The following is an 11,915-nucleotide window of genomic DNA, read 5'->3' as shown; positions in this document are numbered from 1 at the left end:
ACCTTATTTTGACTCTAATTAATAGCTGGCTTCTATAGATTATGATAACAGAGCTGCAAAATTGAATTACATTTATCCAGCCACTGCTGACTCCTTTCCTCTGTCCCTGGCCCCAGTGGTGGGGATGAGATGGGCCAAGCTGGGCTGAGCTGGAACTCACAGCATTTTTGGGTCAAAATACAGCCCTGTCCCTCTCTCTCGCAGGAATCAGCAGCTCTGCTGGCCACATCCCACCAGGCAGAGGGTGACAAGGCAGAGACCTGGTGTCCTCCTGCCAAGGATGAGAGAAGTGTCAGAGCCTCCCCAGGGTTTGCTCCTGCTTCTCCCCAGGGACTGAGCTCCTTTCCCAGCCCAGTGTCCCTCACAGCCTCGGGGTCAGGAATTCAAACTCCATGAGCAGGGGCACAGATGAGAGTAGGCATGATTTTGTCAAAGGATAAAGGCTTTATTTATTAAAATAATAACTCTTTTTTCTCTGTGAGGCAGAACACCTGCAGGGCTGTGTGTGCTGTGACGTGGGTCACCGAGTGCCGGGGCTGCAGCTGGTCACAGCTACCAGCGATTTCACTGATGAAATTCAGTAACACTGATGAAATGCATGGAATATTTCCCACTGTGGCTCCAGGAATCAGGGCTGAAGGGGTCTCTGCTCCACAGCCCCGTTGGATGCCACCTCCAGGTCGTGCTCCTCTGCGTCCCTGGTGAGGTCTACAAACACCTGCAATGGGACACAGTGGGAAGCACCCCATCATTGCCATGGACTGGCTGTATTTGTGCTGCTCACAGCTTATTTCTTCCTTTCCCAACCTGGAGCTCCTGCACAAGCCTACCTGGTGCAAAGTGTTCAGTGACAAGCTGTACTCCTCAAGCTTGAAATTCTGTTTGGCTGCGGAGGGATGGAGAAAGCATCCTTAAAAAGCAAATCCACAGAAACCATTTGAAAGTGATTTCCTTATTTAACTGATTGTTTCCTTTTACCTGCTTCTAGCTGTGAGAAAGACCTGGACAGAGGTAGTGCATCTGCCACTGGAATCTTGTAGGTGAGCATGGAAGAAGTCCTGAAAAAGTAATTTAAAAAAAATGAATTCTTCATCTTGTGACTCAGCAGTGCAGTGTCGCAGACATCTTTTCATGAAAAATCCTTTCCTTAGGATTTTTCCTCCTGAGAAGCTGAGAGGCCCCAGGAACAAAATGTAAACAATGGTTATCTGCTGCTGTGGAATGCAACAGGTGCATCTGTGATTGGTCACATGTTGGTTTGTATGTAATTAATGGCCAATCACAGTCAGCTGGCTCGGACTCTCTGTCCAAGACAGAAGCTTTTGTTTTCATTTTTTCTGATTCTATTCTTAGCTTAGCTAGCCTTCTGATGAGAACCTTTTCTTCTATTCTTTTAGTATGGTTTTAATGTAATATACATCATAAAATAATAAATCAAGCCTTCTGAAACATGGAGTCAACATCCTCGTCTCTTCCCTCATCCAATAACCCTTGTGACCACCATCACAGTGCAGCTTGGGGGGTTTGTAAGATAGCTTTGCTCCAGGTAAATCACTGAGCAAGGTCAGCAGGAGGAGGAGAGCATCCCAACCCAAATCCAGGCTGTGGGCAGCCCATGGGCACAAGTTGAGTTAAATTAAGGTATAGTTCAATTATATTGTATTAATTATGTTATATAAATTGTATTATGTTAAGGGGGGGGCTTATTAGAATGTGCCAGGAGAAGGGCACAGGGTTTGGTGGAACAGTGGTCTGGTGGGGCAGGGCGAGGTTAAAGAGGGTTTGGACAGAAGGCCTGATCAATCATTCGAAGCCCTGCAGAAACGATTGGCCCAGAATGAACGGCATTAAAGACCAATGAGAATCCAAAATGGACCAATCCTGGACTCAAAGGGGGCTATAAATGCGGGAAGTTTGGTTGGGTTGGGGTTCTTCTTTTTGGATACTTGTTTTTTTGTGTGAAGAACCCAGTGCACTTGGGGTTAGTTTTGTTTTTGGCTCGCTGTGTGGGTGCCCGGGCTTATCCTGGGTACTCCGTTCCTTGCAGCTATTTTAATAAATGAGAACCTCTTTCTCTTTCTCCGGAGAAAGTTTGGCCTCGTTCACATTCATAACACGCTGACCTTTCCTGCCGAGCTGCCTGGGGGAAGAGGTTCAGGATTTCGGTGTGCAGAGCGTCGCTCTGCCCTGCATTTGTCATTTTGAGTTCTAGGTGGTAACTCGTGCCAAACTTCCTTTTGAGATCCTCGAGGGAACCGATGTACCTGCACAGGGGGGGAAACATTGCTCAAACCACCACAACCAGCAAATAAATCCATGGCTTGAGGGAGCTGAGGAATGGCTGCATATCCTCTTATTCATCAGCTCTTCATGCCGTGCTGCCTCCCACAAAATTGATTGTTACACACGTGGGGGCATCCAAACCAGTATTTTCCATTAGATTAGGAATTGAAAAAACCAAACTAACCCCAAAGTAACCCCAACCCCCACACTAACCCCCAAACTAAAACTAACCCCAAACTAACTCAGACTAACCCCAAAATAACCCCAAACTAACCCCAAATTAACCCCAACCCCCAGACTAACCCAGATTAACCCAAACTAACCCCAAACAAACACAGACTTATCCCAAATTAACCTCAGACTAACCCTGACCCACAGACTAACCCCAAACTAACCCAAACTAACCCTAAACTAACCCCAACCTACCCAAACATAACCCCAACCCCCAACTAACCAAACTAACCCCAACCCCCAACTAACCCAAAAGGAACCCTGAACAAACCCCAACTAACCCCAAACAAACCCCAGACTAACCCCAAATTTACCCCAACCCCCAAACTAACCCAAACATAACCCCAACCCCCAACGAATCCAAATGAACCCAACTAACCCAGACTACCCCCGAAATAATCCCAAACTAACCCCAGCTAACCCCAAACTAACCCCAACCCTCAGACTAACCCCAAACAAACCCAAACTAACCCCAAATTAACTCCAGACTAACCCCGGCCCACAGACTAACCCCAAACTAACCCAAACATAACCCCAACCCCCAAACTAACCCCAACCCTCAACTAACCCAAACTAACCCCAAATGAACCCCAAAGTAACCCCAAACTAACCTCAAATGAACCCCAACCCCCAGACTGACCCCAAACTAACCCAGACTACCCCCAAGTAACCCAAACTAACCCTAAACTAACCCCAACCTACCCAAACATAACCCCAACCCCCAACTAACCCCAAATGAACCCCAACCCCCAGACTGACCCCAAACTAACCCAGACTACCCCCAAACTAACCCAAACCACCCCAAGCCAGCCCCGAGCCCAGCCCAGCCCCAGCTGCCGTGCCCACCGGAGCCGGCCGCACGCCAGGACGGCCACGCGGTCGCAGATGGCCGCCGCCTCCGGCAGGGACTGCGTGCACAGGATGGCTGCCCTCTCCCTGCTCCTCATGGAGGCCTCCAGCATCCTCCTGCCAACACAGGGGTCACAGTCACTTCCTGGCAACAGCCACGGAAAAATCTCCTGGCTTCTTTTTCTGCCTCTGCCAAGGTGGGGATTGAAGCACTAGAGATGGTGTTTAACGTTCAGGTTTAGGCGTTTGTTGTTTCTTGTCTGTATTAAAAGTGATCAGTTCTACAACATTTTACTAACAGGCTACACAATGGCTAACTATCTTTCTATACAAGGTCTTTTGAGGTCGAACTATCCAATTAAGGAATGACACCTTAATTATTTTCACTTTTAACCCAATAACTAATCACTCGAAGTCTGCAATGCAGACTTTTCTGTCCAATTACACAAAACCACCCAAACCCATGGAGAAGGTGATGAAGGAGCAGCCTCCACCCTAAAACCTCCATCTTGCTCTATATATATTGCTATATTCTAAAACCTTAAACTCTAAGTTTTCCACCCTGTGATATTACACACTTCTAATCAAACTCCACGCCCATGATCCCAATGCTATAAATCAAATTTGGAAGCCTTCTCCACAGCCTCAGGTCAATTACAGTATTTTCTTGTGGGTCTGTGCCCTTCAGCACAAAAAGTTTAAAATTCTCAGCATCCAGGACTCCAACACTGGTCTATGTCTCCCTCCATAGAAACAACTTTTTAAAGTTACTGAAAAGCAGAGAACTATTTAAAAGACTTCAGTTTTCTCATTTAAAGATGACCTGGATGCCACTGCTATGTTGTAATTTGTCATGTCAGCAGCCCTCCAGATTTTGCACTGATGAAAAGCTAAAGCAAACTACTGAATGACTCAAGGGAGGACTTCCTACAAATTCTTGTCTCGCTCTGAAGAAAACAGAAATTTGGGCTTTTGTACCAAATGCATGGGTTCAGCTGGTGTCGACTGAGATTTTTTGGGATGTGTTAATGACCATGATGGGGTCATTTTTTGAGGTGTATTAATGATCATTATGGGGTCATTTTTTGGGGTGCATTAATGACCATGATGGGGTCAATTTTTGGGGTGTATTAATGACCATTGTGGGTTCATTTTTTAGGGTGCATTAATGACCTTTATGGGGTCATTTTTGGGGTGTATTAAGGACCATGATGGGGTCATTTTTTGGGGTGTATTAATGACCATGACGAGGTCAATTTTTGGGGTGCATTAATGACCATGATGGGGTCATCTTTTGGGGTATATTAATGACCATTTGGGGTCATCTTTTGGGGTGTATTAATGACCATTATAGGGTCATTTTTGGGGTGTATTAATGACCATGATGGGGTCATCTTTTGGGGTGTATTAATGACCATTTGGGGTCATCTTTTGGAGTGTATTAATGACCATGATGGGGTCATCTTTTGGGGTGCATTAATGACCATTATAGGGTCATTTTTGGGGTGTATTAATGACCATTATAGGGTCATTTTTGGGGTGTATTAATGACCATTATATTACAGGGCTGCCAGCTGAGTGAGGAGCTCAGCAAGCTCTCCCCATCGTCTGGGCATTGGGAAAAAGGGAAAAGACAGATCTCCACCGTCACCTCTGCCCAAGAGTTCCTGCAATGATGGGTGAGCCCATCCTGTTAAACCTGTCCCAGATTCCCATTCCTGCCAGGCCAGAGCTGCTCACCACATGCGGCGCTGCCCTTTGGGGTCCACGCTCACGGAGGGCTCATCCCAAAGCATCACTGCTGGGCCTCCCAGGATGCTCATAGCAAATGACAGCTGGAACGGGAACAACATCAGGTCAAGGCTCTTTTATTTACCTGCAAAATTGGAGCACCTTAATCCCCGTGGATTTTTTCAAAGCTGAAGCTCTTGATTCCAAAGTACAAAAGGAACAGGGATTTTAAAAATATCCCACTTCAGGTGTTCTCAGTTAATGTTTTAATCTCTCAAAATCAGATTTCCCCAGAACCCCTGAGCCTGCCAAAGATGTGGAAGTGGTTTTCCATCCCATTTACTGGAAGATGTAGGTGGTGGGGGGTGAAGAGGTGATTGTAAATCCAGTTTGTGGTCAGCACTTATTAAGCACATAGTGCAGAAGAATGGGAAAAGGGGGTGAGGAGGAAGGAGGGAATCCTGCCAGGAGGGATTCAAAAGGTATTGGTGAAAATGAATGATGACAGGAACCCACTCAACTGAATGTTTTCTCTGTACCACATCCAAGAAAGAGCGAGCAGGGTTTGGGGAAGTAGCAAAGACAAATCCAACACGTACCTTTCTGGCTTCTCCAGCAGATAAACTCCTCACTGGGGTCTTGAAATGCTTCAGGAGATCCAAGTTCCTTCCTATGCTGTGGGGAATGGAAAGGGAAAAGCCTCAAATGACCATCTTGGTGTGCAACCTCGGTGGGCAGGGGAGCTGAGGAACCAGACACTGACATATTTTGGTTGATATCCATCACCTTGGGTTATTTGGGCATTCTGCTCCTAACTTGGATGTTAAATTGAGTAATTTTTGCAGAAATTCAAGGCAGGAAGTGCAGCTAATGAGAGAAGTGTTACTCATGCAAGTAGCCATGAACTGAGACAAGTTTGGTATTTTTTTTCTGAATTTTCCCAGGTAAACTTGGGCTACACTCTTCATAGGTAAGGGACTGAGAACAGTATAAAACAGCAGATCTCATCAGGAGAAGCCCCTCTCTAAGGGGAGAGGCATTGAAGGTGTTGTCTCTTAACCACACGAGCCAGTTTTGTTAACAGAGGAACCCTTCCCCACCCTGTAAAATCACAGAGTGATTGGGCTGGTGTGGGAATCAGAAACACAGAAACTTCCACAGAAACTGAAAGATTTCATCTACAGCCTTGGAAGAAGCTTAGATTGATGCAAAAATACAATACACAGGTATTAAGCAGAAAAATCATAAACTTATATTTCTATAGTCGTAGGTGAGAGTATGCCTTAAGTAAGTGAGAAACTGTATTGATAAGATGGTGAAGGGTTTATAATAAGGGTGGGGTTGTATGGAATAAGCTGAGAGTTTAGAAGTTATAACAGAAGCATTTGTGTGCAAGTGAGACAAGCCATTAGACAAAAGTATCTGCACTGCAGCAGGAGTAAGTAAAGGTGATAGATTAGAAAAGCAAAATAAAATTCTATGATTAGAAAAATCAGTGTGTGACAAGAAAAAAAAGCCATTAGACAAAAGTATCTGCACTGCAGCAGGAATAAGTAAAGGTGATAGATTAGAAAAGCAAAATAAAATTCTATGATATAATAAATAAATGGACAGTGGCAACTGTCCATTGGTTTAGAAAGTTCTATATTGCCTTGTAATGAAGAAACTTGTGACTACTCTTGAGCAATGGCCAAATGCTTGCTCCTGTAAAATCTCATGGCCCCTGAGATTGATGTTTATCTGAGAAATAAATCGTTCTTAGCTTGAAAACAGTCCCAACCCTTCATTTCCAGCAGCGACAGACAGGCTGGAAGGCTCCCCACCTCAGGAGGGAGGGAGAACCAACAGATGAGATCGTTTGGCTTCCTACCAGCAGATGGCAAGAGCAGCATCTTCCTCCCTCATTCCCCGGATGGCGGTGAAGGCCTCCAGGTGCTGCAGCACTGTCAAGTGTGGCCAGAGCGGGTTCTGCTGTGGGCACCAGCCCAGGGACCCTGGGCATGACGGGGCTCCATCCTGGCTCCTCAGCAGCACCTGCACAGGCACACAGCTCTGGTTGTGTCACACACAGGGTGCTTTGGTGGGAGATACCTGAAAGCTCATCCCATCCCATCCCTACAACGAGCAGGGACATCTCCCACCAGCCCAGGGCCCCTGGGCACAGGGGGCTTCATCCTGACACCTGCACAGACACACAGCTCTAGTTGTGGGGTCACACAATCCCTTTGGTGGGAGGAATCTCACAGCTCATCCCACCACACCCCTACAATGGGCAGGGACATCTCCCACCAGCCCAGGCCCCCAAGCAGCACCTGCACGGACACACAGCTCTAGTTGTCTGGTCACACAATCCCTTTGGTGGGAGGAATCTCACAGCTCATCCCACCACACCCCTACAATGGGCAGGGACATCTCCCACCAGCCCAGGGGCACGACGGGGCTCCATCCTGGCTCCTGAGCAGCACCAGCACAGACACACAGCTCTGGTTGTGGGGTCACACAATCCCTTTGGTGGGAGGAATCTCAGAGCCCATCCCATCCCTACAATGGGCAGGGACATCTCCCACCAGCCCAGGGGCACGACGGGGCTCCATCCTGGCTCCTGAGCAGCACCAGCACAGACACACAGCTCTGGTTGTGGGGTCACACAATCCCTTTGGTGGGAGGAATCTCAGAGCCCATCCCATCCCTACAATGGGCAGGGACATCTCCCACCAGCCCAGGTTGCCCCAAGCCCCGTCCAACTGGCCTAGGCAAGCAGTTGTGTGGTCAGCAGCCACTTGGGAGTGGTCACCCTCCATAAGCAGGGGGATGCAGCTCCATCTGCTTTTTCACTTGGGTGATATTGCCAACACCAGCCTGTCTTTTCCCGGTAATACTTTTCTATTTCCAACCTTCAGTCCCAAATCTGTAAGAGCAATGGCATTTCCCCTCCCCCAGCACATGCCATTAATCATTCTGCACGCAATTAATGATGGATTGTCACTGGCCCAACGCTGCTCACATTCGTTTTCAATTTCCTGGTTTTGCAAGGCTGTTTATGGAGAGTGCTATTTTTGGGGTTTTTTAGATGTCAACAATTCTTACAGGGCTCGAGATATTTCACAATGGCTTTCCAATGCCAGCTGAAGATTTCCTGTTGCTCAAACTCTTTAATCTGTAACACTGACTTTGATGAACACTAGAATTTATGCTTGGCATAAATCAACACTTTTTCTCAGCTCTGTAAATATCCAGGACACATAAATTGTACATAAACATCCATAAAGCCCCTGATTGTAGGAAGATTTTGCTGGTTTGCCTTATCACATCTTTAATTTATGAATGCATCAAGGTCATCTCTGCAGCTGCTCCAAGGAGCCACCTACCTCCCCAGCAGTCACTGCTACACCTCCAGAAATCATGTTCAGAGTTGTGCTTTTCCCTGCTCCGTTGGGTCCTAACAGACCTAAGACTTCTCCTGGAACAAATATGCAACAACTGTTAATAATATTTCTTGGTCATATGACTTTTCCCCTGTATTCTATGTAACATTTAAAGGTACAGTAGGAGAAAGGGTTGTTTTATCCCCATAAATTAAAACTTTGAATGCAGGAGCCCAGAGTGTCAGGTCTCAATGCCCGCAAGAAAATTCTAACAAAAATATTGCCTCCAAATGAGGCCTTCACTTTAGATTTTAGTATTTATGTTATAGGGAGTGCAGAAAAGTACTTGAACCTTTTTTAACACCGAAAGAGAGGTTTTTGACAGCAAGTTTCTTCTTTTTCTTAAAGATGGAAGTAGCTGTCCTGACTTCGTATTCCTTGCGCAAACTGTTGACAACGACCAAGTCCTGTGAAGAGACAGAGAGGGAAATAAAAATTCTCCTCCTACCCCACGAGACAGCTGATCTGTTCTTACCATTAAGCAGGGCTTTGAAAAAGAGAAAATTTCTAAATTAAAAAGCCATGAAACAGAGGTTAAAAAATAAAAAACCAAAACAGGAAAATATGCAGAATGGGGGAATAAAAATAACTGGTCCAGCTAAAGTCCTTGTGGTGCCAGGGTGACCGTGGGCTGGACGGTGAGATCACATCTTCCTGGGATTTCTGCTGGTCAGAGTGACTCTGAGATATGTACAAGTCTCTTTTCTATCTGTTCTCATTCTCAAAGCTCTTTATTATTTCTTATTTCTAACATTCTTTTTCTGCCTCGCCGAGGTCTGTCTGGCAGGTCGGGTTGAGGCACACTGACCACCCACAGGGGCAGTGTTGTCTTTTATACTAAAAACTACATGTAATTAATTACAATAACTTCTAAATACTTATCACTTATGTTAGACAGTTAGTTTTTACCTTAAACCAATCTAAAAGTGCTAGCATCACTTAGAACATGGAGGCTGGGTAGAGGAAAGAAGAAGGACAGGGCACGCTCAAATTCTTCTATATTGGGACTTCGAGCCCCCATTCTAAAAACGTCAAAATTCTACTTTTCACCTTGTGATAAACTAACTATCATTCTGCTTAAAATTTTGTGGCTTGTAAATCTTCATATGAGGTTGGTCAATTTTTCCATGGGTCAAGATCAAAGGCACAGGGGTCTTGGGCTCTGTACCAAGGTCTCTGAGCCCTCTGTCAGGGTTCTGAGTCCTCCAGGGCAGCCAGAAGAATTTCCTGGGCTCTGACAACATCCCAGTGCGTGAGCTAGGAAAGCAGAGGCAGATGGGAGAATGAAGACGATGGAGAATGGAAGCAGAGCATGCAGAGGGCTGGGTCTGGGTTCACCTGCTCGTGCTGCAGCGAAGCCAGCGCGGCGCGCACGCGGTCCCGCTCCGCCTGCACCTCGGGGGGCTCCTCTCCGGGGGGCTCCTTGTTCTGCTGGGGCTCCTCCCTTCTCTGCTGGATCCTGTGAGTGCAGCAGGGTCAGACTAACCCCTTTTCTGACCCACAGATGGGGCAACTGAGGGGCGTTTTAAAAGCTTTTATTCCATTTGCAGTCTCATGAGAAGGGCGAGACCATACAGATGTTATAATTCACATCACAATCAAAAGCCAACTATTTCGTAATTACAAAACACTATAAAGTATTTCTTAACCTATCAACTTTGACCACACTGTATTTATAAATGTCTTAATATCATGTCTAATCATCTAAATGTCTAATCATCTAAAATTACTGTGACCGTGTTCACAGGGGTCCGAGGATGAGGGAAGAGACGAGGATCTGACTCCATGTTTCAGAAGGCTTGATTTATTAATTTATGATATCTATTATATTAAAACTACACTAAAATAATAGAAGAAAGCTAGCCTTCTGATGAAATCCTAAGAATAGCAAAAGAAGGAATGATAACAAAGGCTTGTGGCTCGGACAGAGAGTCTGAGCCAGCTGGGCTGTGATTGGCCATTAATTAGAAACAACCACGTGAGACCAATCACAGATGCACCTGTTGCATTCCACAGCAACAGATAATCATTGTTTAGATTTTGTTCCTGAAGACTCTCAGCTTCTCAGGAGGAAAAAAATCCTAAGGAAAGGATTTTTCAAAAAAGATGTCTGTGACAAATTACCCCTTGTGAATCCTACTACAATACATCTTTCATCATTCTATTTCTCTAAAATATCTAGTCTTATTTGCAAAACCATCTTTTAAAACTTATTTCTAGTTCAATTTCTCTCTCAAAAATATCTATCCTGAACATTTCTAAGTCAATATTTCTTATCTCAAAGTTTACACACAGATACACACAATGTGAGCCTTCTGTCAAATCTTAAGAATTTTCTACAAGTCCTTTCCCCACAGAGGAGGAGAGATGCTTTCACTGGGAATCACTTCCAAAAAGGTTTGCATTTATATGTTTTTTCCCCAGAATAATTAGAGAGGACATAAATTCATATTTATATCTAGAAATAAGAATAACAGGTTTCAAATTTATTTCCCTATGCACAGACTGGAGCCTGAACTATCCACCACAGTGCCAGGAAGGAAATAAATAAAATTTCCTCAAAGCATCAAATTCCCTATTTCTTTGTTTAATTTAATACTTTTTTGCCAGCTGAGGTTGAAGCTGGTGACACAAACATTAGAAAGGGAGCTGTGAAATGGCACCTTCCAGGCCCAGATTTTGCCAGATCAGTGTTTTTGATAAGTCCCAAACCTCTGGGGCAGTAAAATGTGTTTAGAGGATCACACTTTTAGTGCTGCCACGTTTTAAATTTATTGCAGGGTTCCCACCTAAAGTGTGGTCCCTTAAATTTATTTTGCTGGCAGCACTAATGAAACCCAAAATTTATTTGCCCTTGGGGAGCTCACAGGCTCAGAGCTGGAAGGGACACACAGGGATCACTGAGCTGTTCCCCAGATGGGGTTTGCTCAAGTATGTATTCCTGGGGAGGAAAAGCTAAACTTCACTGGCATGGCTGAGAAAGTAAAGGCCAGCTTTAGCTTTTCCTTCATCTTTAATTATTGACTGGTTCCCTGCTCCAGACATGCCAATCATCTGGGCAAGGAGAATTAAAATGCACGTGGCAGGTTTGCAAAGCAGTTTGGGCATTGAACCAAATTACAAATTTTGCCAAATTTTGCCTTTTTTGGGCATTTTACCAAATTACCAAATTAACCAATTACGCTTGGTAGTGTTTGGTAATTAAATACTTTTTATAAATGTTCTCCCATGTGACTCAGGTCACTTGTTGTTGGTGACAGTTAAGGAGGGAGCACTTGGACAACCTCAACCTGATGAAGATTTAGGGAAATTCTCCATCCTATTTGGAGCAATACTGACACCTTTGAAAAGGAGTTAAAACTTTTCTGTTTCAATTTGGAACTACAGTTTACCCGC

General features: G+C 45.1%; 1 protein-coding gene across 1 annotated transcript in view; it reads right to left on the bottom strand.

Moving 5' to 3' along the window:
• Window positions 1-424: 424 nt before the first annotated feature.
• LOC102039624 (ATP-binding cassette sub-family A member 9) overlaps window positions 425-11,915 on the bottom strand; it is a 34,683-nt gene continuing 23,192 nt past the window's right edge. The window contains exons 29-39 of the mRNA XM_031063342.1: window positions 9,858-9,978; window positions 8,812-8,926; window positions 8,463-8,554; window positions 6,965-7,128; window positions 5,694-5,769; window positions 5,104-5,198; window positions 3,361-3,480; window positions 2,124-2,264; window positions 979-1,058; window positions 831-886; window positions 425-718 (exon numbers count right to left, since the gene is read on the bottom strand). Of these exons, the coding sequence (XP_030919202.1) occupies window positions 629-718; window positions 831-886; window positions 979-1,058; window positions 2,124-2,264; window positions 3,361-3,480; window positions 5,104-5,198; window positions 5,694-5,769; window positions 6,965-7,128; window positions 8,463-8,554; window positions 8,812-8,926; window positions 9,858-9,978 (1,150 nt within the window). The 3' untranslated portion in view covers window positions 425-628. The remainder of the gene's footprint in view (window positions 719-830; window positions 887-978; window positions 1,059-2,123; window positions 2,265-3,360; window positions 3,481-5,103; window positions 5,199-5,693; window positions 5,770-6,964; window positions 7,129-8,462; window positions 8,555-8,811; window positions 8,927-9,857; window positions 9,979-11,915) is intronic.

The sequence above is a fragment of the Geospiza fortis genome, unplaced genomic scaffold (assembly GCF_000277835.1).
Source record: "Geospiza fortis unplaced genomic scaffold, GeoFor_1.0 scaffold153, whole genome shotgun sequence".
NCBI lineage: Eukaryota > Metazoa > Chordata > Aves > Passeriformes > Thraupidae > Geospiza > Geospiza fortis.
The sequence above is the reverse complement of the archived record's forward strand: the minus strand, read 5'-3'. Positions and strand labels throughout refer to the sequence as shown.